Source organism: Simochromis diagramma, unplaced genomic scaffold (assembly GCF_900408965.1).
Source record: "Simochromis diagramma unplaced genomic scaffold, fSimDia1.1 OVJJ01000501.1, whole genome shotgun sequence".
Lineage (NCBI taxonomy): Eukaryota > Metazoa > Chordata > Actinopteri > Cichliformes > Cichlidae > Simochromis > Simochromis diagramma.
The window spans coordinates 2,705,051-2,732,136 of record NW_024387320.1 but is presented as its reverse complement, the minus strand read 5'-3'; the positions used below and the strand labels follow the sequence as shown (position 1 = coordinate 2,732,136).

At 40.6% G+C, this 27,086-nt stretch overlaps 1 protein-coding gene across 2 annotated transcripts in view; it reads left to right on the top strand.

The window, feature by feature from the left end:
- The first annotated feature begins 22 nt into the window (after nt 1–22).
- Nucleotides 23–27,086, top strand: part of col4a1 (collagen, type IV, alpha 1) — a 46,684-nt gene continuing 19,620 nt past the window's right edge. Inside the window, exons 1-18 of one of the 2 annotated variants that reach the window (XM_040005270.1) lie at nt 23–228; nt 20,069–20,122; nt 22,973–23,062; nt 23,486–23,530; nt 23,680–23,724; nt 23,816–23,878; nt 23,981–24,034; nt 24,444–24,470; nt 24,594–24,668; nt 24,785–24,847; nt 25,050–25,085; nt 25,189–25,227; nt 26,165–26,254; nt 26,389–26,424; nt 26,529–26,588; nt 26,707–26,742; nt 26,835–26,879; nt 26,978–27,010. In XM_040005270.1, coding sequence (XP_039861204.1) covers nt 157–228; nt 20,069–20,122; nt 22,973–23,062; nt 23,486–23,530; nt 23,680–23,724; nt 23,816–23,878; nt 23,981–24,034; nt 24,444–24,470; nt 24,594–24,668; nt 24,785–24,847; nt 25,050–25,085; nt 25,189–25,227; nt 26,165–26,254; nt 26,389–26,424; nt 26,529–26,588; nt 26,707–26,742; nt 26,835–26,879; nt 26,978–27,010 — 963 coding nt within the window. In that variant the 5' untranslated portion in view covers nt 23–156. Of the gene's footprint in view, nt 229–14,976; nt 15,386–20,068; nt 20,123–22,972; nt 23,063–23,485; nt 23,531–23,679; nt 23,725–23,815; nt 23,879–23,980; nt 24,035–24,443; nt 24,471–24,593; nt 24,669–24,784; nt 24,848–25,049; nt 25,086–25,188; nt 25,228–26,164; nt 26,255–26,388; nt 26,425–26,528; nt 26,589–26,706; nt 26,743–26,834; nt 26,880–26,977; nt 27,011–27,086 lie in introns of those variants that run through there. The other variant, XM_040005271.1, reaches the window with a different exon arrangement.

The following is a 27,086-nucleotide window of genomic DNA, read 5'->3' as shown; positions in this document are numbered from 1 at the left end:
CTGATCAGATCCTCATAACGCCTCGGACAAAGATGCAGCAAAACGTGCTGTCCGTGTGCTGCCGATAAACTTTGAATTACCTGGAGGAAGAAGGCTGTTTTTGTGGGCACTCTGCACAACTTTTGCGCGCAAAGCTTCCAACGGCGCACAGCCACGATGCTGTTACCGTCCGGCTCGCTCTTAATGCTGGCCGCTCTCTACTTGTGTGTGGATCTGACAGAAGCTGAGGTGAGTGGAGGGAAAGTCTCCAACATTATTTTTGGTGAACGCACAGATTCTGTATCGTTTCTGTCTGATTAAGGATAAAGACCAGACTTTATTCATAAAGACCATGCGTCCCTGCGGTCTTCGGAGACCAACACAGTCATATCTCCAATCTGGACTGATTTGTAATACAGTCCATTTGTTCTGTTTATCCATGTTACAAACATTTATTTCGTTCTTTCCTGTCAGATATTTGTACGTTTTAAGTGTGCGGTGAATTTTTTTTATTTTTTATTTTTTATCAGAAATATACTTTTCGGGAGAGCTCCGTCACGCTCTGCTGTGAACATTTTGGAGTTGAGTTCCAACATCCTCTATGTCTGAGGAGGAGGGAAAGGGTGGAGCCAACTCCATCTGAAGAGTTGAAAACTCTGTCTCTCAGGGCATGTGTTGCGTATGCACTCCAAAAAGATTATGGTACATTTACATAATCCATTTAAGACACATTGTAATGGTCTTGTGGTCAACAACCAGAGACTAACTGTTCTTTCATAGGCATCAGATTGTCCGGGTTCCTTGTTATACTTTGAGTGAGGCACTCATTACAAGAGAATGTATTATGGGATACAAGTAATGACTATAAGAGCTGAATGATTCCATGAATGAAAGTGTGCAACTTTTTAAAGACAATAGCCTACATATCCCTCCGATGTGTATAATCTACCTCAGATATTCTGTCATATAAATTCATTTTTGACATCAAAATGAAAGTTGGCCACTGTATGATGATGATGATGATTACATTATTATTATGATAATGATTTTTTTAGTTTGGGCTTCATAAAACTGATTCCTTTACTTAAAATGATACCGAGTCCAAATCTTATGCAGGTGATGTCATTTTTGTGCTCTATGTAGAATCTTTTTGTTGTTGTTTTTTACAGTAAATATATTTATACATTGTTTACATGGTTGGTGCATGGATGTTAATGGGACGCTGTATTTTAGAATTACATTGATTAAAACACTGCACAGTGTGAATTGGCAGCAATGATGATCTGACACATTGCAGTTGGTGTTTTCCTCACAATGGTGAACGTTGAGCTTTTTTGTATGGCTTTACAAACAAGGCAGACTCAAGAAATCAGTAAGAACCTTTACATGAGCAACTTTTAATAAAAATATCAGTTCAAAGTAGATAATTAGTGAGTTTAACAGGCCATAACAACACTGTACATCTCTATAAGTCTCCTCTAAGAATTTGTTTTTTGTATTTTAAAGTGTGCTGTGGTTTCTTGTAACTTTGTTGAACTACTACAGTTTTTGGCTTCTTTTGAGGCTTTATTTTTAAGTACAGATGGAGTTTCCAGCAGAAATATCGATTACACTTGCAGCCGAGTGAGGAAACAAGGTGGACTTTTATTATGTTTAAAGATGAGGAAAGGAAACCAATTCATATACAAATGAAACAATGTATAAAATTATTCACATAACTTTTAGTCAGAACTGACAGATATAGGATTTTTAAGTCTGATTCCAGTATATGGTGATTTACAAATCTGATATTCCAATATATTAAATAATAATTTATTGTAACTTCAGACAGACAAAAAAAATCCCCAAACAAACAGATTTCTCTGATGCTTGTTATGTTTAGTTATTTATTTATTTACTGTCCAGTTCTGCCCGCATGTGAACAGTCTATCAGAGTGCCCTCTGGTGAACAAACTGCACAACATCAGTACTTGTGAGCAAGGTCGAAGCGTGCTTCTCCCATCTCTTCTTTACTTTTATCTGCTGTTACAAATGACGCCAATAACAGATCAGCTAATAGTTAATCGCTCCACTGATAAATCAGCTGGACTCTAATTTTAGTTGTGATGGATTGTAACAGTAAGCCATCATCATGTCTCATAGACATGGTTAAGTATATTGCAAATTACAAATGCCAGCTAATAAAACCTTCCAGATATTATGGTGAAGATGTTATCTGCTTTGATGTCTTCAAGATGTACTTTTTCAGTTCAGAAACGCCTACTCTAAGTTTCATATTGACCATTATCTTGGTTGCTCTGACAAAAAACAAAGCACTTTGGTTTTGATGTTCCTTTCTCCAGATGTTTTATTGCTAAAACAATCATTATTCACTTTATTAATCATGTTAATCTTCAGCCCTTCACTCAGAGTGACCTTTGATTCAGGGAGCTACGTGGGATAAAAGTGTATTACATTGCAAGCCAATATATCAAGTTAAACAAAACAGCGGAGTACACGTTTTATCCACTGCAAGCCTGGATTTGGAAGCACGAACCACAGGCTGAGACAGAACATCTGGACAGAGGCTGAGGAGGTGGATATCTGGCTGAACCAGTGAAATCGAAGCAGGTCAACACTGTGGATTTAATCATTTGAATATTTTCCCATTGCCCATGAGAGGTCGACAACAGGAAGTTTGTTATGATTTCAGGACATTTATCCATCAAAAGCTGCAGAGTGAACAGGAAGAGGATTTCCTGATCTGTTATTCAGAACAATAAAGCCAATGACGACTTGACCTGCATCCTACCGACATATTTAACATACAGGGACTACCAACTGGGGTCTCTCGAGATCCCCAAAGAATAGTTTACTGCAAGAGGCAAATATAATAGAAAAATAATAATTCTCAAAGTGTTATTCATTTTCATATTTTGTACAGCAGAAAGCTTTAACTTTTCTTTAAGTCTTAAAAACTTAGAGCTTTTATCCAAAGTACAATCTACACTATTGCTTTAAAGATTATTTACCATGTTTTCATTCAAATATCTCTATTTTCAATAGTTTCAAGTAAACATTTCAGTTGTATTTCTATGATGAAACTAATCTGGGTCACTCTGACCCCAATATAAAATAACCGAATTCAAAATACAACCAACCAATCCGCAGACATAATCTTTCCAGCATGTCACTATCCAGCAGTGGATAAACCATGCGCTCCACTGTTTCGATCTGCTCTGGTGCATCCTCCCGGGATCCCGCCTGACTCTGTTCTGAGTCCCTCCTGATTGACAGAGCTCCTCACCCTATCTCTGAGGATGACCTCAGATGACTCATTTTTCCACTTGTATTGCATCTTATTCTTTTAGTCACTACCCACAGGTTGTGGCCATAGGTGAGGGTAGGAAAGGAGATTGACCCATAAATTGACAGCTTCGCCCTCATGCCCAGCTTTTTCTTCATCGCAACACAGCAGTACAGCATCCCAATTCTTGCTGCACTGACCTGTCTGTCAATGTCTGGCTCCCCCCTCCTCATTGGTGAACAAGAGCCTGAGATATTTAAACTCCTTCACTTGGGACAGCAACTTGCCTCTGACCCAGAGTGAGCACTCCACCCTGTTCCTGTTGAAGACCATGGTCTCACATCTATCTCCAAAGAGCAGAGATGTAATCTTTAGGCCACCAAAGTGGAAACCGTGTGCCACTTGGCTGTGCCTAAAGAATCTTTCACAATAGGCTGTATACAAACAGGAAACAAGTAAAAACAGCTAAAGTTAAAAACACATCACAAGCTGTTAAAGCAAACTGTTTCCCACATGCTATGCTTGGGGCATGCTGGCATGTGACAGGAGGAGCAAACAGTTGCTACCCTGTGTTTCAGGACCAAAGGTAACAACTTTTACAAGCACATTGAGCAGTCATATCAGCAGGTGGAGTTTTCCTCACTCCGAGGAGGGTATTCAAGGGTTTGCAGTATAGAAGTATTAGCTCTCCTTTTCATATGTGGCATGACCAGGGTGCACCCCAGCTGTCTCAGGTAGAGCCAGTGACTTTCCAATAGCTTCCAGTCTGGTAAGTTCTCCATCTGGATGGCAAATACAGCAATGGAGGCTTCACTCTTTAAATGACTGACAGAGTACCCCTCCCCTCCTCTAATGCTGTGTGATACCCATGACAATAATGATCAGGAGGTGGCACTGGGTACTTTTAACTGGGATCCCCTGGGTCTCGAAACTATTTGCATTTTTAAAAAGTCCCAATCAAGGCAGAAATATAAAATGGTGTGACATCATTAGGAACAAACTGATGGATAAAGTCATAAAAAAATTGGAATTATAGAAGAAAAATATGTCAGCAAACATTTTAAAATGTATAGAAATTGCTGTTAATGGTGCCTTTGTTGATGCGTTTTTGTGTATGTAGCAGTTCTCTTTTTTTGTCTCCACAAATTAAGATATGAAATTAAGACAGTCTGAACTGAGAGTGGGTCACGATGACTTTAGAGAAGCTGCTATGACCATTCCTCTTGTGTGGATTGAGCAAAGAGGTGATACTCGGCTCTATGCAGACCTTTACTTCTTTATTTTTGTAATGCATCATCTGCTTTGAGTAAGTTTCTCAATTGTTTAGCAACGCAAGAGTTTCTCTCCCATGGCGGTCATTTAATCTGGTCAGAATGAGTCATCGGTAATTCCTAGAAGAGAATTAGGAAGAAGAGGGAGGAAGAGAAGCAGATTCCTGGAGTGAGAGTTTGTGTGTGGGATGTTAGATGGAAGGTTTTCGGAAACACAGTAAGTGGTGGGAAAGTCATGGGTTCCACCTCCCAGCTTGGCTATGATGTGCCAGGATGGGGTGAATCCCAACAAGGATCAACTTGGATCCGAGATGAATGACAGAAGCAACATTTACAGCTGCTGCTGAGGAACTTTCTCCACTTTGAAAGCTAAGAATCCATATCAAGACTCAAATTGGGACTGCTGCTGCCCAAAGTGCCAAGAAGGCTGCATGTAGTTTTGTCTAGGCAGTGGAACAACCTCCTTTCCCACAGACATGACAGCTGACTCTGCCGCTGACTGACCACCAGCCAAGCATTGTGCCCTGGGAAGGTACAACCTGCCTGACCCCTGGCATTAGCGTTGTAAAAATGCCTACATTTGGAAGATTTGCAGTCATGTTGGTGTCTTCTTATTTTGACAGGCGTCACTGCGTAGCAAAGAAAATTCTCCCCTGACCTTCTTAGTCAAGTACTGTAGCAAATGGTGCCCCATTTTATGTGTGTGTGTGTTTCTGTGTGTGTGTGTTCCCTGTGCCATGTGAGTTGGGGATTTAAGAAGTTGGCTAAGCATGGAGAAGCCCTTTTCAATTCCCTGTGGTCCAAGCATCATCAAGGAGGCCATTCTTTAAGATTTGTCACAGCTGGAGTTGACTTTTGGCACATAAAACATTTCTTTTGGTGTGTTTTTTTGTCCCATGCTAATACTTTCTGCACTTTAACTACTTAAGGATCACTATGTATGTTTTGCTTGAGACTGGTCACTTCCCTTAGGATTCCTGCTATGGTGAAAGTGCAATTAGCCATGTAAGTGTGAAATTGCTGAGTCATAAATGTCATCTGTGGTTTGGGCAGAGTGTAATGGATATATCTGTCTAACAGGGAGGTGCGAGGTGGTGAGTGATTGAGGTTAAGGGGAGGAGGTAACAAGGCTACGAGCCCCAGAAGTGGAAGAATGTGTCTCGGAGCCAGTGATGATACCCCGTAGCAAACAGTTTAGTCTCACTTGATATCCCTCGACCTGAACTTTCACCTACTGCTGCCAAATTGTCCAGTATTGGACAATGATGATGAGATCATTAGATTTATGTTTTTTTTCCTAGCCTGAACAAGTGTTGTATCCCATCCTTCAGCTGTTCATTTTTTGGCTCCAAAGGCTTCTGTCTTATCGCTCTTTTCCACTGGCATGGTGCTGGTGCCTAATCTAGAATTTATTTCTCTAATTTCCACAAAAATGACTCATGCTGGTGCCTAAAAGCTGGTACTGATTCAGCTGCAGCTCCCAAAGCTGGAACAACTGGTGGCAGTGGCTATTGTGGGGCTTTCTAGACAAAGTCCAACAGTGATTAGATGCAGTCTACAGATTCTGTCTGCCATGATTTTCTTCCATTGGAAATCCCCCAAACTTCCTCCATGTAAACCTATATAATGTTCTGCAGTAAAAGTGTGGTCTTTAAAGGCACCATTGCAAAACTGGTTTTGCACCATTAACAGTACTACTGCTTAGGTGGAAATGAGGTATTTGTATCTCACTTTAGAGTACAAAGAACAGATGCAAGACTCAAGTCATTGCTGAGCATGAACAAATACTGCCCAGTAAAGATATGCTGGTAAAAACTAGAGTAGTGCTGTGGCAGTTTGTTAAATAGGAGCAATTCAGCAAGCAAAACAGACCCAACAGACCATGGTGAAGACTTTGAGGCAGTACCTGTTTGTCGTGGTCCTGAGTCTGATGACTCAGTGTTTTGTGTTTCTTTTTTATGATCTTGTTTATTCTGATTGTGTTTTCCATTAAGATTTGCCATTTGTTAGGTTTCTGTTCTGTGTCTGCGCTGGTCTCTCTTTTCTGTGTTCCCTCTGTCTGCCCATGATGTTATTATGTCTGCTCATGAGTCTGCGTCTGTTAAGTTCTGTGTCTCGTCTGGATCTCCGTGTCTGTCGTGTACTTCCTGTTTTACTTTGTAGGTCTGTGCCTTATGTCAGTGCGTTCAGCTTTGTGCTCTCCCTGTCTCGTCAGCTGTGTCTCCCAGCTGTTTCGTCTTAGCTCTGTTCACCTCTTGTATTTAGTGTCTGCGTCGTCCCCTGCTTGTTGTCGCATCGCTGTGTGTTCTGTTTGCCAGCCTGCCTACCGGTTTAGTTTGTTCCGTATTCCCAGTTTAGTTAGTTTTCTGTTCAGTTTCTTCCCAGCAATAAAGCTGAGTATTTTGAGTTACTTCTGCCTCCGCGAGTCCTGCATTTTGGTTCCTCTCTTCCTGCCTGCCTGCACACAGCCATGACAGTGTTGGTCTGCTTTGCTTGCTGAATTGCTTCTAGAATTAAATACTTCTGTAGTTTTAGTGCCTCTCCACACTCTCTTTTTTGAGTTTTTTTTTACTCTACTGCAGAGCACCTGTTGGAAAAGCCTTAGAGCCATGCTATACTTTTGTATTGTTTTACTGATAAAGATATGTTTTGTTTCAAGTAACAGGCAGTGTTGAGTACTGATCTAATACCACTGTTAAATCAATAAACTGTATATATATATATATATATATGGGAGGAAGCTAGATCACCCAAAGAAGAGCCACACTGGCACGGGAGGGACGTGCAGGTCCCACAGAGAAAGGCGCTGACTGGGGTTCAAACCAGGACCTTCTTGCTATGATGTTAGAGGTTACACATGAAATTAATCACGTGCTTATTTTTAGTATAAATACACATCTATCAGCTTATCTGCTGTGTATGTTTTTAATGATCATCGTGTGCAGCAGATATATTTATAACAAAACCTTCTTGCGTTACCTCACTGAACAAGACTCCAATTTCTGAAAGGATATGTTTGTTCTTATAAAAAATCCCTCCAAATCAAATAAAGATCCCATCAGACCTGACTCACATGAACAGTTTGTTTTATACCAGTGTGCAGAACTGAGTGTTCCTGAGCCTCTTTAATCTCAGCAGAGGTAAAAAGTTGCAGATAACAGATACGGTTTTGGCAAAATATTTTAGTTTTGATTTTGATAGGTAGTGTTTTCTACACCAGTTGCTCCCGGATTTGGGACAACGTGTTATTTTCTTTATCCATCCAATCTTGAGTTTCATTGTTAAATCAGTTACCACCAAGCCCCTTGTGGTAAAACCTGCCAAAACATAAGCAGTCCAATCATAGAAATGGGCTTAGACATGCAACAGCTGGTTAGGATCATGGTACAGATTGTCGTTTACTCTCTGATAACTTAACTTTCCCTCTCCAGAGGGATATAAGGGATTTAGGGCTTCTCTTGGTGCTTAAGTATCAATCAATAAATCCTTTTACAAATTGCCTGTCACAGTTAACTCAAAGAGCTGTTTTTCCCCCTTTCATCTTTTACAACTTCACCTGAAATTTCTTTATTAGTTGTTCAATATTCAGATTTAATACTGCTTTATACTGCTTGAACATGATGGGTGTTAAATATCTCCTTAATATGAAAGATAAGCAACACTGGAAACATTAAAAATATATAGTCTTAATTTATTTTTATTAAAAACTTTTTAAATTGATTTTAAGTTGAATTTATTATTATGTTTTAAAACGTCTTTTTGTTAGTTTCATATAATTTAAAAAAATGTTTTAAAATTTTATTATTTTGTAAACTGGCAAGCATACCTAAAACACCTCTTGTCAGTACGTAGGCATCCTTTGATACTGCATCATGTTGCTGTGGTTAAGTGTTTTGATGCCATGCCCAATGAAAATCCCCAGCAGAGGCCTCTGCTGAGAGCTGCAAATAAGAGTTAGGAATGATAGCAAGAGAACTTGAAAACAACAGCTTGTATGGTTGGTGGGGTAACTGATTTACTGAGTGGTGGCAATCTAGCCCAGCATCTCGGTGCAGATGAGAGAGGCACATGGCTCATATTTGTCTCATTATAAGTTATGACAATAAAGGGGATTGACAGAAATTGCAGATCCAGCTGCAGAGGACCCGAAGTTCTCCCGTATCCATACTTAGAGCCTTGAACCCCTTTCCTGGAAGAACGGATGAGTTATCCCGTGTTGCCCTTTTATGTGGCTGCAGATGCTTGAGCTCTGACATATTGCTGGACAACAAGAGGTCATCCTCCTGAAGTTTTCCAGAAAAGGCCTTAATCAGATAAAATTGAGTAGCAAACAAGCTAAGGAGGTCTCATGATATGGTTCACAGCAGAAGATGAGACATGCCAGTCTTTCAATGCGTAGGGGCAGTTTAAGGCATTTTTAACAGATATGAGGTCAGATCTGTCGCCGGGGTTCTGCATCTTTAAAGCCTCAGAGGGGTGTAATCTGTAAGCTGTAATCTCACCATATGTAATGACGTTATGGAAGATAAGGATTGGCACGGATGTAGGAGAACAATAGAGAGAAACTCTCTCAATTAGCTGGCTATCAGATGAATAGTGTGGTATGATAATGGGCCTGAAGGGCTCAATTAGGCCTTCATTAGTTTGTGAAGTACAATAATAAAGGCTTTCTTTCTCTTGTCCTTGGAATTTCCTCTTCTTCTTACACTCAAGTTGTGCAGCTTCACGTACTGCACAAATAGAAATGCCTGTGTGAAACAGATCTTAGAGCTGTACATGCTCCATTCAGGTTTTCCGAATATTATTATTATTATTAATAGGCACTTCTTACAAGGGAGAAAACTTCCCCATAATTCCAACATATGGTTGATTTGCACTCTACAGTATTTGGCATACTGATACTATTCAAGCCTAATATTTTGGCCTAATATATCTGGTCAGACTATTTCAATGCTTAATAAATGTATTAGACCATCATCTCATGTAAGGTTTATGCCACAGCTGCTCTAAATTAACAGTATTGGTAATTACCAAAATATTTTTATGCTTCAGTAATGGTTACTCCACCAGTAAGCATAAGCTCTTAAATCGAAAAGATATTTTCATTCTAATATGCAGTTTTACAGTCTAATATACTGTTCTCATTTCTTTATATTTCACTTTGAAAGTGGGAAGTAGGTGGAGTGATTTACTGAAATTGACAACCATACATGGAACTACAAGCAGACAGAGTTTGTACAAGAGTAATGAGCTCTGAAGTCAATATTTGGTATGACCACCTTATTTCCTCAACAAAGTCTAACTCACTTAGGCAAGCTTTCTTTTCATTTATTTAAGTCTTTCTTTAAATAGTCTTCATGAATAGATTTCCAGACTTTTTGAAGGACATTCAGAGCTGTTCTTTGGATGTTGGACACCTTTTGTTACATTCTGTTCCCAAACAATCCCACACTGCTTCAATAATGTCAGGGTCCGGGCTCTGGGGAGCCCAATCCATGACTGACAGTGTACCATTGCGTTTTTACTGCATTGGCAGTGTGTTTGGGATCATTGTCATCCAGGTGGTATCACATGATGGATCAAAATCTCTTTTTGTGTCAGTCTTGACAAGATCAATTTTGAGAAGATGATTGGGTACAAGGACAGGACTGAAAATGCGTGAAAAAGAGCCGACGACCAAAGAACAACTTGACCTTCAGGAAGTCTGAAAAAGCATCCACTTTAAAAAAACAACAAAAAGCAAGCAAGCTCAATATCACCTCTGTAGCTAATGTTAGCTCATAGAACTGCTGTGCCTATAAGGTAGATCTTCACAAAGAAGACTTTAAAAGCTAATGGGCTGTGATGATTTCTTTCATTGTTCTTTACGCGTGCTAATTTGTGTGAGAATGTTCCAGGCTGAGAACGAAACCAGTGAAACTTAAGTCACAGGGGTCGTTGCTTGTCCTCACGTCCTGACGTTATTCCCAGATACCAGAGCACTCTTGAGAGACAAGTAATGCTGACCCAACCCCTTCTTGTCTTTGTGAGCATAAAAGGCAAGGAAGAGGCCTTCCTCCTTTGAGAAAGAATGGCTTCCCAAAGCCTATATCCGGTGTCCAGCGCTGCACATTCACAGAGGAGGCAGGCAGAGTTGAAGTGAGCATGAACAGAATTGGCCCCTTTTCAAAGAATACAAACGCCTTAAAAAAAGTCATTGTTGCCACCCCTTCATCACCGCCTTATGACCAGTTTCTTCCTCTGATTGCATCAAAAGCAGATTTGCTGGACACAATGTTTAAACTCTGTTTTTGTAGATTGTCATATTTCACTTCCAGGGCACAGACATGTCAAACTGATTTAGGAGGAAGCAAGAAAAGAAGTGCAGCTTTTGATTTGATGTTTGTGACCATATTCATTCCTGTGGGATTGTAGAGGAATTTATTTTGTTAACTTGTGCGTGGAACAATAACTGCCCAGACAAGTGATGTGTGGGCACGTGAACAGAGCTCTGCATAGCAGCCATAAAAACATTTCTCTCCCACAGGCAGAGATGAGAAAACTGCAACAAGATCTCACAGTTAGCTTGCCAGAGTTCTGATTTCTCAGGCTACATTTTCTTTATGAGCGTGCCACATAATCTTTTGCATTTGAGTGTTAAAAGTGTCCTCTTTCCTCAACAAAGAGCCCGCTTGTGGGCAGAGGTGGAGTGTGTATGTGTGTTTGTTCGGTAGTTAGAGCAGGAAAGTCCCCTCTGAAGGAGATTAGTAGGAATCTGACTTAATTTGCTAACAAGGTAACATTTGATCCACATTCACATCTCCATTCGCATACTCTAACACTGAGGAAGAGCTGATTTATCAAGATGACCTTTGTATGGAAGTCTTGTTTGGGCTTCTAAATCCCCACTAATGGCCTGAGCAGAGGTTACAGGTCATTTGGGTGTTGCTGTCTGGGTCATGTGACAGGTCAAGATGGAAGGCCTGTCGACTAGCTGATTAAAAGAGGTCAGCAACTCTTTGTAATCTACGGCAGGAATATGGGATAGGATGTGTTGGAAGCATTAAGATCTGAAGTCGAGTGAAAGGTGACCCGCTGAGTCTGAGTTGGAAATGATAAGTAAAGCACTGCAGTGATTTATGACATTGTTTAAATGAACTAGTAGACCTCGTGGCTGTTTTTGGCTTTAGTCTAATTCATAAAACTATCAAAAAGGACTTTGTGATTTCTCAACATGTGCAGGGAGTGATCAACACAAACTTGTACAACTCAAATCCACATGTACACAGGCACACACACACACACACACAACATTTTGGGAATCAGCAAAGCCTGACAAATTGTATAAAGCAATTTTCCCATTAGCTGAGTTAATTTTGCGTGTGACGGTTCCTGGATGGCCTCCATATGGCTGGTGCTGGACCGGTGAAATGGACTGCACAGTGTTAATAATGCATGTTTTATGTGTGCTTACATGTTCAATTTCTGAAGCTCCATAGCACGAGGTGTGTCTTTGTTAGGATGCTGGAGTTAAAGTGATACTCTGGGACAGAGATGCTTTACTATAAAACATACACATCTTTGCTCCCAAACTAACCTTGGCCACACATGCTCATGCATCAGCAGAGTAACAACTGACTGGTGTGCAGGTTAATGTTTGTTTATGCATTTGTGTTTGCCTGTGTGCCTTTTAGCAGAGACTTGAGTGTTAAGTCATTTTCATGCGTTTTCGTTCAGATCTTCCCAGCGAGCTCAGGCATGTGATATCATGTTTGCCAAGGTTTCCGATTTCACAGATTTTCCTGCGTCTGTTTCTCATTTTGTTTACATCCATTGCATGTGTGTATGTTTCTAACAGGCCAATTCATTTGGCTTTTTGTGCAGGCATGATTGAGTTCATGTGTGTGTATGTGTGTGAACTAGTCTCTGCAGATGCATCTGCTTTCAGTTACAGAAGCCTTGAACTGTTTCTCTGGTACAGATGAATACCTGCTCCCTGTGGCCAGAACAGGACATGCTTTACATCAGGCTGGTATCGGCTAATAAGCGCCGCGGGAGTCTTTAAATACAGGAAACAGAAACCTTTGTTTGTTTTATTGCAGAACGTACATATAACATATCTCCAAGTATGACTCTTATTTAAGATGTAGTCATAAATTAAGCTCATCTGATAACTTAACAATACAAAACAAGAGGAAAAGTAGATTTGGACTGTTTTGTCAGGGTTTTTTTCCTTTAAATTCATCAAATAAATACATTATTAGGTTGGCATGGCATGGTGGTACAGCAGCTGTGGCCTCACAGAAAGAATGTTCCTGGGCTGATACAGATGCCTCACTGTTGGACTTTGCATGTTCTCCTTGTGTCTGTGTGTGTTTTTCTGAATACTCCCCTCAGAGTGCAAAGTCATCATGATAGTCCAGTGAGAGACCAGTCAGGGTGGAGCCTGCCTTTCACTGTATGACAGCTGGGTTAGGTGACAGTCCCCTACAACCCTGAATTGAATAAGGGAAGGTAATTTGAATGAAGGTTTGTTTATTGATTTCTTTTTTGACTGAGCCAGATGTTTCCCCTTCCTAAACTGGCTCACAAAGCTAAGCTAACTTTCTTTTGCTTTAGCCTGGGTATAATTTATTTATAGCTGAATGTTATTACTGTGGCTAAATGTCTTTCACAATTTGCTTTAAAGCAAAAAAATAAATAAATAAAAAATTACAAATTTTAAAAGTGTTTCCAAACATTTTATGAATTAAACATGATTTTTGATATTGAATTAGAAAAAAAAAGCTCTTTCAGTTGGTGCACGTGTTGCTGTCTCTCACACAGACACGCTTGTTTACAGAGCGAGTTGCACCAGGAGCCTCGTCTTCCAAGTATGGCAGTAAGATAGAAATTTCCCCTCCTCCACTTCTATTCTCCCATCCTTGACTCAGTACCAGAGAAGGCCAGGAATGTTAGAGGAGCACGCTTCAAACCGAGCACATGCTGAAAAAGCTTATCAATCCTCCTCCGCTCATCTCTTTTAATATTTCAGGGTTTTTTTGGCTTTATATTTCTCTCCCTCATTTTTCAGCGTGAGGAATGCTGAGAGGACGATCACCTTTGTGGACAAGGGCACCTACACAAATAAGTAAAACCACGAGAAAGACGAGTTGGCACCACAGAGATGCTAATTTTGTGCGGTTATCTAGACATCAAAATCAGCTGTGCCCAGAGCGTTGTGCTGACTGTAACGCTCTGTGCTCCATAACTGTCTCATTTAGCACTGCCTAACGAGCCCTGCTGCCAAGTGGGCTCCTTCTAACATTTATGGAGTAAATCTATCCTAATTGTCTCCGTATGGAAGCAATGATCTGTGGTTTAACGTCATGAGCATCTCTTTATTGGGTTACACAGGTTAAACATTGATGCCACTTTGCTAAATTGACCGAAACAGAGGAGGATCCTGTTTGATGGCTCATAATGAGGATTGCCTGTGGACGCACTTCAGCACACCGAAGGGGGGGTGGGAATCTTGCAAAACTTTATTTTAGTTACTTCACGAAAGAAAATTCTCAGCTGTTTATGTGAAGGTTGCTCGATATGTTAACATCTTCACTATGTTGCATAATATTTACGGTTGTGACACATAGCCAGATCATCTCATCGGATGCGATTACGAGTAATTAGCGGAGCCAAAACCCAAACAGTTGAATAAAACGCCCAAAACACAGTTGAGAATATAAATACAAAGCAAAGTGATGCAACAGCATGACTCACCTCACATGCTGAATCTGGTGTTTAGGTTGAAATAGCTGAGAAGCGCAGCAGTTTCCGTTTCCAGCTGCAAAACAACTGACTCAGGGGAGATAGTGGCACTCTAGATCGCAGAGATTTTAGGGTTTTTGTTTATCACAGCATGCCAAATGCGACTCAAGTGAAGGACTATATGTGCAACTGATGACAGGAATAGTGCGACAACCACATTGGATAAAGTTTAGGTTAGGAACAGCAAATTGTCCTGCCGAGTTATCAGCTTTGCCCCTCAGTGAAATCCATATCAATGTGGAAGGAAGGCTCCTCTCTGCTCCCCCCGTAGCCGGGGAGATAACCAAGGGGGAATAACTCCTGTCACGCTGCTGAACTTGTGTTTTTCTTGTGTTTTTTGTTCTGAAAAAACAAACGAAAAAACAAACTGCAGACTTTCACCACATAGTTGATGTCTTGATGTGAGCTCCCAGGGCATTTGTGCATGACTTTGGTTAAAAACCTTAACTCGTGGTCAAAAGGACAGATGTGTGTAAGCTGTTTGTGTATTTTGATGCTGTATGATAGCTATTAAGTTTATCCTACTGTTGGGGCTTTGTTAGAATTAATTGTTTGTGTTATTTAAAAAAAAAAGAAAGTGTGTGTGTGTGTGTGTGTGTGTGTGTGTGTGTGTGTGTGTGTGTGTGTGTGTGTGTGTGTGTGTGTGGGAGGGGGGCACCAAAACTGCCTACACACTGCAGCATTCACCCCCCACCAAGATACCCTGGGGGTGGGATGTTATGAAAGGAATGTGCTGGGAATGTCACATCGTTTTAAAAAGAAGATCTGCAGATGACACTGACCAGATGTTTCTGTGATCTTCAGCTCCCCTTAACATGGAGCGAGGCGTGCAGTGAAACAGTTACAGCTGTTGTAAACGTATAGTCAGTGTGGAGCACTGCAGCGATGGGAATTTTTCTGCCCTCATGAGGTAATAGCCAGTACTGCTCCTTTCAAAAACACTGTAAAAAAGTTCAGCTCACAAGATTTGTGCAAACATTGGTTAAAACTTATACACATGAGGTGCACTTGTTGTGTTTGGAAGCTGGATGTGGATATGCCCACTTTGGAAAGAGGAGCTGAGGTTCTGAATCGCAAAGCCACAGAGAAAAGCCGGACGACTCTAACTGTGCAAACCAAACCTTAAAACTACAGCTTCTTTCCCTCATTGTTTATCCTTTGTTCAATGCTGAGTGAAGACGTTTGTATGGAGTCTGTATGGGAGTGTTTTATGAAAAATGTGCGGTCAGGAATGCATTTCAATGCAGCATGGTTAAGACAGCATGCTGCACTGATTGGTTGTGGAAAAGTTATGAAATTCTTTTCTCTGATGGCAGATTATTTTACTGAACGATTCAGTAAAGATTTCAACATCAGTGCAGCACAAATCTACACAAAACACTAGCAGCAAAATAAAATAACAGCCAGAGATCAAAGTTTGCTGTTTGAATGTGCAGGTTCAGATTGTATCACGCAATCAGCACATGTAAAAAAAAATCTCTTTAAGCTGTCTCCTGAGGACATTTGTGAGATAAAATCAGAAGCCTAAGAGAACCTAAGAAATGGAGTGTGTCTAATGATAGCTTACGGGTCTGATGTTCAAATCTTTTATGCCAACATGTAAAAAAAAATTCTGATAAAGGAGACAGAGGCAAATACTGAAAGCCCCTGGTGAAAATGAACCTGGTGGTGGTAAGAAATGTAAAAGTCTGATGCTTGGAGTCTATCTTTTAACAATTTGTGCTTTGCTACGTTTGCTGTTCTTTTTTTGGCAGCTCTCTGGTTTACATTGAGAGAGTTTGTGTTATTGTCAGGATCTCCGGAGCGACATCCTCACAGAGGCTTTTAATCTCTAAAGCAAACATTACTCATCACTTCCTCTCTCACAGGTTTGTCTCAGTGTCTCTCGCTTGCGTATGTAATGATGTCAGACATATCGAGCAAGTGCTATCAAAAAGTTAGGCCTTCTGGGAAGAGGGTTGGCACAATGTGTTCCCTCGGACCTATGACACGTAACACCGTGGATACCTAGGCTTGTGAACGTGACACGGAAGAAATCTTTTACTTGGATCCACTCCATCCTTCTTAAAGATGTTAAAGATCTGTGTTTCTTTGCTTGCTCCAACTTCAGTAAACAATTACAAACAATTTGCCACATTGATGGAGTTATGAGAAGGCTCCAGTTTGTGCTTTGCCCAGTAAACATACACAATCTGCCAGGGTACATCATATTGATTTTTCACAGTCTGGACACATTCACACCTGGCATCCAGGCTTAGCAACGACATAAACACGAGTCCAGAGACACGTGAGGCTGTCTGCTGCAAAGAATCTCAGACGTTTCTTGTCCAACGCTGGATTTTGACAGTGAACATTAACACCTCACTCACCTTCTGCGAAAGATCGTGCTCTCTCTGCAGAGTAACACAATCTTCAGTGTTTATTTGGTCAGTTTTTGGTCACTCAAAATTACAAATATCGACAAATATATATGACTGAGAGAGCGATAATTGAAGCCGTACCGGCTCAGATGTTCCCCAGATTAACAAGGTCCAAGGTGTTGAGGAACCAGGACACGCTGATGAGAAGCGGGCTACTGCAACAAGAAGGCATAAGTGGGTAAGGGATGAGAGGCTGCTGCTGGAATGCTACTATGCAACTAACCCCAGTGGAAAGGATTACATGAAGAGGATGTGGGACTGTTGGAATGTTCGATACCCAACATCCAGATTGACAGCGAAACAATTAGTAGCTCAGAAGAAGCAACTGCTGGAGATGGATGAAGTACAACACAAATGCTACGGCAACAGGTAGCCAGGATGTCAGGTCAGGGGGGAGCTACCATGACCCCCACCAGAGATTGGATACCAAGCCCCAAGTATGACTGAAGCTCCATTGACTTCTACAGCAGCTGACCTGAAAGACAGGATCATGGTGAAGCTGGAAACCTGGACCCTGGCTGATTACCAAGACTACATGAAGTACCCCCTGAAGGTCTACTAGAAGATGTGAATGCAGCATTACGGAAATCCCTACTGCAATCATCACCAAGACTAATCAGCTCATCTACACCACAGCAGCAGTGATCACAGAAATGCTTGGCTATGAGATGAACAGCCACAAGGAGCTGTACCCTCCATGGAGAAGAAGACTAGAGGCTAAGATCAGTGTTGCACGGAGGGAAGTTAGCTGCAAAAAGGTGTGATGGACAAAAGTAGTACAGCAAGTAACCTGAGGCCTTGGAAACTGCTAAGCAAAGACTCACAACCTCGGTCATTTGCCTGAAGAGTATAAACAGCATTTCAAGCAAAAAGAGTTTTTGGCTTATCTGAATATGAAAGATGAATGTATACTGTGATGTGACTGTGATGTCCCCCTTTGGTTAGTGATGTTTCATCTTAAAAAAGAATACAATTAAAACGGGGCGATCGTGGCTCAAGTGTTGGCAGTTCATTTTGTAATCGGAAGGTTGCCAGTTCGAGCCCCGGCTCCGACAGTCTCGGTCGTAGTGTCCTTGGGCAAGACACTTCACCCGTTGCCTACTGGTGGTGGTCAGAGGGCCCGGTGGCGCCAGTGTCCGGCAGCCTTGCCTCTGTCAGTGCGCCCCAGGGTGGCTGTGGCTACAATGTAGCCTGCCATCACCAGTGTGTGAATGCGTGAGTGAATGCGTGGATGACTGAGTGTGTAAAGTGCTTTGGGGTCCTTAGAGACTGTAAAGCGCTATACAAATACAGGCCATTTACAATTAAGAGAATTAAGTAAATAAAATATATAAGAGAATAAAGTTTTTTAAGTATTATTGTTACTATTCCACTGCAGTTTGTATGTTTATTTCATCTCATATTTTTTGCGCAAGTTCTGTGTTTTGATTTCTACCTTGTGGTCCAGCTCGATAACCAGAACCCTCATTATGATGTATAGCTGAGGATTTATGATAAGGTCCTTGAAGGATCCCTCTTCCCTCTAAGGCCCAGACAAATCAGACATGTGTGCTATCTCTGTTTAGGTCATTAAAAGGCACTCTTTTTTTCCTGATGTCAGTTGAGTCTTTCTCCCATCATTCCAATCTGATGTTTGGGTTAATGATGATGCATAATGGCCGTAGAAGGAAAACAAGCCCGAGAAAGCAAAGACTCACCACTTTTATCTACCCGCATATCCCGGTGCTGTGTTTGGAGATGCAGCGGTGGATATCATAGGGCGTTGTTTGTCACTGGTTTGTGTGTTGTGGTTTGAAGCTTGGGTTTCCTGGTGATGACTCCAAAAGTAGTTGTGTCTTAAAAACAGCGGACAAAGAGAAATTCTGAGACAGACTGAGAGAAGCAGGTGAATGAGACAACACATACCCACAAACAGCTGTGATCAGCAGTGCTGACAATTTGCAAGTGTATCCGGCCACTCCATTAGCATGCCTGAACTTCCTTGTTGAAATCCCCAAAAATAAAAAATTAAATCATGTTAATATAAACACTAGAAGCCCTTATTCGTGCGAGCCAGCACATTTGCCATAATAAAACCCACATGTTCATCTCCCTAAGAGTCAATATTCTTTTCCCATGTTTGTCTTATGACACTAATCTGATCTAAAGCAGGTGTTCGTTACGTTCTCCTGCGGTGTTGCAGAAAACTTTTCAGCAAACAGAGGTGGTGAAGTGAGACGGGGTTAGGGGGAGTTGTTTTACAGCGCAGTAGTGGGAAACTGCAGGCCACACATGTAATGCGCTGCAGGCAGAGGAGAACAAGTGCACTGTGGAAGGGTGTGGGCTTATAGTGCTGAAAACAGTCGCTGTTGTTCCCCGTCATTCTTTGAGCCACTTATTGATTTAAAGTGAAATGATTCAGACAAATGGCTGAATTTGATATCAGTAAATAGAGGATTAGACATGACTCAGGTATTTAATGTTGGGCTGACAAAGTTGTACTGTAAATGGCAATAGAGCTATTTATTTGTTGTGACTGCTAGAGACAGACAGAAATGCATGGAAGCAGAGTAGCTGTGGAGTGTCTGCCCAAGTCTTCAGAGCTGGTCCAAAGCCCTGACAGGCTTTTGGCTGAGCGAATTACACGTGAGTCTAGCAACAGCTGGAAGATGGGAAAAGAAGGAAGAGAGGAGAAGTGAAAGACAGAGCCAAGGCAGTGTAGGCCAGTTCCCAGGCTCTGGCCTCTGGAGACCCCCAAGAAGAGGAAGCATGGGGGATGGAGGGCCGAAGCCAGCTGCATTGATGTCCCACTGCCAGCAAATAGTTCTACAAAGCTACTCGTTGAATCCTTGATGTGGCTTAAAAGAAACCCGACCTTCCTTCAATGTCAGGAGTATCATCAGTACATTTAAACCTGCTACAACCAACTTCTTTCACTAGTTAAAAGTGAAGTCGCATTTTTTTTTTAAAAACTGCAGATAATTTATGGTCAAATCTGCACAAGTCTTTAATTCTGTGAGTCCTTTTGGCATCTTTCAGCTAAATTGTGGGTTTTGAGGCCTTTACTGTTAGGAGACACAGCTGGCAGTTGATTTCAGCATAATCAAATCTACGGCACAAACCAAACAGCAGAGCTAGGAACTAGCTTGTGAATACATGTGACTGTTTATATATTTTAAATAAAAGGAGAGCACAGCTGAGACATCTTAAAATGGCCAGATTTCTTGTTTCCCACCCCCAGTGGCCAGAAAAGATCCACCTAAACCCAGTTTCACAAACATGCATTTCTAAGTGATTTTTCCTCTAAGTTATGGGTCGTTTATTTTTATGTTTCTCCTCATCCTCAGGGCTGTGGTGCATCATGTGGAAAATGTGACTGCAGCGGTGTGAAAGGAGCAAAGGTAAGATTTGTTATTGGATTTTTCATTTATCTCTGTCTATAAACATTTAGATACCATTGCCCACTTTTCCTTTTCACTTGATGTGATTCATTTGGATGTCAGTTTCCATTTACAGATGCAGTAATTTGACAGCAAATAGAAACAAAAGCCTCTTTTACATTTCAATGGGGTCAGCTCAGAGGGACAAACTGGAGCTGGAGTGCAGTAGGTTCAGTCACGGAGCAAAGACCAGGATGGGAAAAAAGAGCAGTTTGAATTAGAGCATGTCCAGACACACAGCTGGCCTGAAGGTCTTATTCCCATCAGATGGATGAGAGCCTTGAGTTGCAGAAACACAAGTGGTGGGGACACCAGCCATAAACTGGCTGTGAGCCTTAAAGCTGTCAGCGCTCTGGTATTAGTGTTAATCATGGACCGGAAACATGAAAAAGTTGTATTAGCTGTGTTGGGCAGGGTTATTTTTTTAGTAATTACATGCACTGACCAGCCACTTTGTTAGGTACGCATGTTCACCTGCTCATTAATGGAAATAACAGCAGTAACTCAGTGCATTTGGGCACGCAGACATGGTCAAGATGAGCCGCTGAAGTTCAAACCGAGCTCTTGACCATGTTCATCCATCTTCAACTGGTTTCTTGAACATGAAAATGAGTTCATGACGCTCAAATTGCCTCCACAGTAACCAGGTCTAAATCTGATATTGCACCTTTGGGATGTGGTGCAATGCGAGATTCACAATCACATCTGCAGCAACTGTGTTGCTGTTGTCGTGTCAATATGGACCAAAATCTCTGAGGAATGTTTCCAGCACCTTGTTAAATGTATGCCATGAAGAATTAAGGCACCTCTAAAGGCATATAATGGTCTAACCCAGTACAAGCAAGGTGTAACTGATAAAGTGGCCAGTGAGTGTAGTTTTTCCTCTCAATAAAGATTTTCTTAGACTTAATTTTCTCTCACCTTAATTAACTAGTAAGGAAAGTCTCAAATATAAATAGCAAACTGACATTAAAATTTCCCTCCATTGACTCAAGAATCAGCTTAATCAAATCAGGGTTGCAGGGGCACTGGATCTTATCCCTGCTGATGGAGGGTGAAAGGCAGAATACACCCTGGACAAACTGGCTGGCCATCACAGGGCTACCACGTAGAGACACAAAACCATTTAAACTAATGTTTAGACCACCAATCAATCAGCGAGCAACGTAACATGCACGTTTTTGGATTGTGGGATGAAGCCTCTGGAAAAAAAACACGCATACAGGCACAGGAAGCACATGCAAACTCTACACAGAGCACTGTTGCCAATGTGAATGACCAAAGTAATCAACAAAGTCAGCCTACTAGCAGGTATTTCACTTGGAGCCAAATCCAAATATCCAAATTTAACATTATTTGTGTCTGTGATCTATAAATAGATACCTTACTTGCATGCTAACGTTAATCCCGACACACCCTCTTTCTCCAGAAGAAAGGAAAAGAGAATAAAAATATCTTTTGGACTCTTATTCAATTGAACTATGTGATCCAGTTCAGCACATTAAAGCATTTAAAAACAAATAAAATAATATCTACAGGTAGCCTAGACTTTGTTTTCTTTTCAGTGCAGCTTGTGCTGCGTGAGCGTACATGTAAACTGTTGGCTCGGTTTTATCAGAGGACTGCAATGTTATCAATCCTCTTAGCGCAACAGTCTGGCCTTTTAAGGCTCACGCTAACATCAACAGTAGCCAAACATTCAGCTGGCTCGACGGCAGCAGATGTACTGATTGTTGTGTTCTGTGGAGTCTGGCCAATCACTGTTGACTCAAAGCACCTCTGTGGTTTGAAAGTTGCTGAAAGGCCTCAAACAGTCTTCCCAAAGTCTCATGCGTGCCTTATTTCCACTGATATCATTTCCTGATGAGGGACAGGAGTTGCTATGGTAACCCTTATTGTTTAGCATGCAGCGTTTCTCCTCACTGTGGTCAGGGAATGAAAATCAAAGCTAAAACAACAGTTTGAGGGTTGTGCCCTTTTTATTTGTTCTACACTGCTCACTCCTCTCTCCACTGTGAAGGCTCTCTCTTCCTGATGAAACAATGCTGCCATCTAGTGGCAGATAGTGTAATATTTCTGTGTCCATTTAAGCACTGCCAGAGAACATGTTGAAACCTGCTTATAAAACTACTAAATATAAAAGCAAAATATATTAATAAAAATATACTTTCTTACTATTTAAATAATATTAAATAAGCTCTCCCATTTAAAATAACTGGTTTAAATATACACAAGTGCTTGAATTTGATTACTTTGGCTGTGTTTCTTTTCAAAATATCATACACGTAAAAATAGTTTTACTACAACCGTGTATCCATACACTGAATACTGTGTATCCAACTACTCTTAACTTTCTGTCCGTAATGTAACGACAATGTAATAACTCCCTCGTAGAGACAGACAGTCTTTCATGCTCATATTCATACTTACAGTCAGGTTAGAATCGCTCATTATTCTATCCCACTGCATGTCTTTGGACTGTGAGAGGAAGCCAGGGTACCCAGAGAACATACAAACTTCACACAGAAAGGCCTCAGGCTGAATTTGAACCCAGTACTTCCTCTGGCTCCCTCTCACTGACTATGTTAGTTGATTTCATCTTCAGTGAGGATTTAAGGGAGTTTATTTATGTGTGTTTTACTTAACTTTGAACTGACTATAGTATTTATTATTTGGTAAATCATGCAATTTTCAAAATGTCTTGGAATCTATTGTTGAAACAGTTTGAGCATGAAAATAATTCAAAGTTAATATGTAAGTTTATTTTTTTGCACTTGTGTTAAACTTTTACTATAACTGTGTGCATGACAGGGTGAGCTTGGGTATCCTGGTCTTCAAGGTAATATGGGATTCCCAGGGACTCAGGGACCTGAAGGGCCTCCAGGGCCAATGGGCCCCAAGGTTAGTACAAACATTTACTGAGATACTTCAAGGCTTCATCTGATTTGTATGACCAGTTTTAAGCTGCTGTTTTAAATGAAATGTGAAAATGTTTATTTTTTGCATGAGAAAAGTTAAGATCTTTAAAATATGTTGTTAAAATCTTAATATATGAAGTCCAGAATCATGTAGGGAAAGAAAAGCTTAAAATCCTAAATATGCCAACCAATTACTGTTATCTGTCATAATATAAGCTAATTGCTTAGTACCTGATGTAAATGCCTTTATTAGCCTTAAGTAACCCTAATGTGGCTTGGCTTAAGTAATAAATCACGTAGTTGAAAGAAAAAACACTAGATTTGTATTCCATAAAGGGTTTTAAGTAGAATTTTTATTTAATTAATTTAACTGTGATGTTTTTTGGAATTTTTTTTTGTCTCTTAGGGAGATGTTGGTGAGTTCGGGGCTCCTGGATTGAAAGGAGTCAGAGTGAGTAACTAACCGTTAAAACTGTATGAAGTATACGGTGTCAAGTATAAGTTGCACACTCTAAAGTTGTCATCCCAACATTTTGAATGTGTTGCAGTTGTTGTCTTGTCACTAGAGGGTAAACCTATCTCATGTTTGTGACTTTGCAGGGACCTCCTGGTCTGCCAGGTTTCCCAGGCAACCCAGGACTTCCAGTAAGTTGCATAGATCTGCTTCCTGTTTCACACCCTGAATGCTGCCAAACAAACTCTCTTAAACTGTCTGTTTCTGCACCTCCATTCATAGGGCATCAATGGACATGATGGTCCACCCGGTGCGCCAGGTATCCCAGGATGCAATGGGACAAAAGTATGCCATTTATATACTTAAATACTTTTCACACACTTGTGTATTTGTCACATTATTTTCACCCTACTTGTGCTTTCTGGCTTTGCTGTGTTTCTGTTTCAGGGAGAAAGAGGAAGAGATGGAACTTCAGGTTTTCCTGGTCCTCAAGGGATACCTGTAAGCACTGACGATCGGCCTTCATAGATAGTGAAAACTAAAATAAAAACAGATTTATTTTGATTGAAAAATAAAGCCAGTTGTGGTGGTTCTTGGATATTCACTAGTTGAAGTATTCCAGGGCAGACCCAGGAGATGTTATATATCTTGACTGGCTTGGAAATTACTTGGATGAGCTGGAAGAAGTGGCCGTTTGGGTACAGAATCCTGCCCCCGTGACCTTAACTGGAATACGATAGAAACGATCTAAGCATTAGTTTCGAGTTACAAATAATCTACAAGGCAGCAAAAAAATAAATAAAAATAAAAATGACAAAAATCAACAAAGTAATGTTTCTCAATGCAAATAGTATCCCTGTGAGAAAATACAATTACTAGATGATTTATTTATTTTTCATTCTTTTCTCAGGGAATACCGGGACTTCCTGGAATGAAGGTGAGCTAAAATTTATTTTTCATGTTTTTGCTTATGAGTAAATGTGTCAAACACAAAAAGTTTATCCAGTTTTTCAATAAGACATATTCTTTCAACTATATAAAATTATTTTGTCTCCTGCAGGGTGACCCCGGTGGTTTGATGGGAATTGTTCCCATGAAAGGAGAGAAAGGATATCCCGGCACACCTGGCCGACCTGTGCGTAGTGCACGTGTGTTTGTGAACATACAGTCATGTGTTCATATACGCTGAATAAAAGTAGTAACAGCCTGAAGTAATACAATGAATGTTCTTCCCACAATATTCATTCCCAGGGACAAACTGGCAACCCCGGACCTATTGGGCCTACAGGACCTCCTGGCTATGAAGGGCCCAGAGTAAGCAACCTGTGCAGTGATGCCCATCTTAAAAAAGCCATTCAAAGACTTAACTTTCTAAGAAATATTAGAAGCACATCTGTGTTCCTAATTATACAAAAAGCACCTTTAAGAAAACAGTCCTTCTAGATTTTCAATTAAATGCAATTACTGAATGTGTTATTACAATTTTTCTTTGACTAACTTAATAACTGTTTTACAGGGTGATCCTGGCCCTCCCGGCCCTCCTGGACCGATGGTGAGATTACTGATCAGTACACTGTCAAGACTGATAAACTGTATAATCAAGGTTTCTGACTTGAGAAACTGCATGAGAGTGTAACTGTTTGATCTCCTTATAGGGAGATAAGCTGGCCTTTGAAGGTGAGAAAGGAGAAAAGGTAAGATTTATGTTTCAAATAAATAAGAAGCAAAAAGTGTTAAATGTTAAAATAGCATAGATGAATTTGACCTTCAGCAGAAAGCATTCTGTTTGGCTTTTTCATGCAATTTTCTCGTGCTTGCTGCACTAAATTAAGAGGCAAACTCGGGTCAGCATTAGTAAATATACAAGATATAACAAATATCTCATTACAACTGTTGTTAATGATAAACTGTTACATAGCACGCTGAAGTTATTGCTGTACCATTTAGCATGTCTTTTTTATTAACCTTGTTTTTGTAGGGTTCTTGTTGCCCCAGTCACATCCTGTTACAGATGTTTCTTTCTGTGTTATAACTGTATACTACATATGGAGTCAGAAATGGCGCATTTAGACGAGAGCATAAAATACACCCAATGTTAGCAAGAAAAACTTGAATATCGGCTTCATAGGTACTCTTAGACTTGGTAGACTACACTACACAGTGAGTCACATTAAGTGTCCAATAACTGCACTGCAAATGCTTCAAAAACCTCCAGTACCACATCTGCACAGTATCTTTAAAATGAGAAGCATCCTGTCTGAGAGTGATGCTGAACAACTAGTTCATGCATTTATTACTTCAAGGCTGGACTATTATAATTCATTATTAGCAGGTTGTCCTAAAAGATCTCTAGAAGTCCAGCAGTTAATCCAAAATGCTGCAGCTCCCTGAGTCCTTGAGGTGACAGCTGTTGTGAGATGGCACTTAATGAATATACCTGAACTGAACAGACACATTAGCAAAAAAAAAACAAAAAACCCTTTGTGCCCGGGGCTTCATGGCTTTTCAGTGGCTGAGCAGCTCCTCCATAGTCAATTACTAACTTAAATTACAAGTTTTAATTTGTTTTGATGTTTGACATTTATATTCTTAAGTATTTGACTGTGGCCCTTATTTTTATCTCCCCTGCAGGGTGACAAAGGACTTCAAGGCCCACCTGGCCCTCCTGGACCAACATCATTCGAACAGAAAGGATCACAAACGGTTGTTCGTGGGCCACAGGTACTCAGCCACGCCACAGATATCGCTCTGTTCTTGTCTGTGATTAAACAAATCATTGCTTGAAATGAAAAAACAAAGATGACATAGATTCTGTTTTGTCTATTCTGAATATTGCTCTGTTTTAATTCCTGAAGGGGTTCAAAGGAGAAGCAGGAGAGAAAGGCGACAAGGTTAGTATTTTTACTTCAAAGACTAACGTGTAAAACTTGCTATTATATATGCAAGCTATTTGATATCTATTACATTGCTTTTGACACACTTGACTCCCTTTCAGGGCTCTTGCATCCCATATCAGCACGGAGTCAAAGGCGATATCGGCCCAGATGGACCACCGGTAAGTGGCAATTTGTCTGTGTGTGTCGTTACTGTTGGATGGTGTAATTGTGTGATACCTAAACTAATTTGTCCTTACTAAAAAAAGAAACAATAAAATATTTGTTTCTGTAATTAAGGGTAAACCTGGCAAGGATGGAGACAATGGGCTACAGGTAACAATAATTTACAGCAATAAGCACTCTAAATGCTGTTATCTTTTATTACATAACATATAATTCCTAAAGTACAAGATATTCTCATACAGGGAGAAAGAGGCTTCCCTGGAGCCCCAGGATACCCTGGTTCACAGGTAAGTATTCCAGCTAATTGGATATTATAGTCAGTGCTTTAGTCTGGAATTATGAATGAAGGAATTATGAACCGACTGACTGTTTTGGTTCATTTTAGGGCGAAAAAGGAGAAAGGGGACCACCTGGTGAGGTAAGTGATTCTTCTCTTTCCCATTTTTACTCTTTAAGTAAGATTATTGAAATGGAACAGTCCTTTCTTGTTTTGG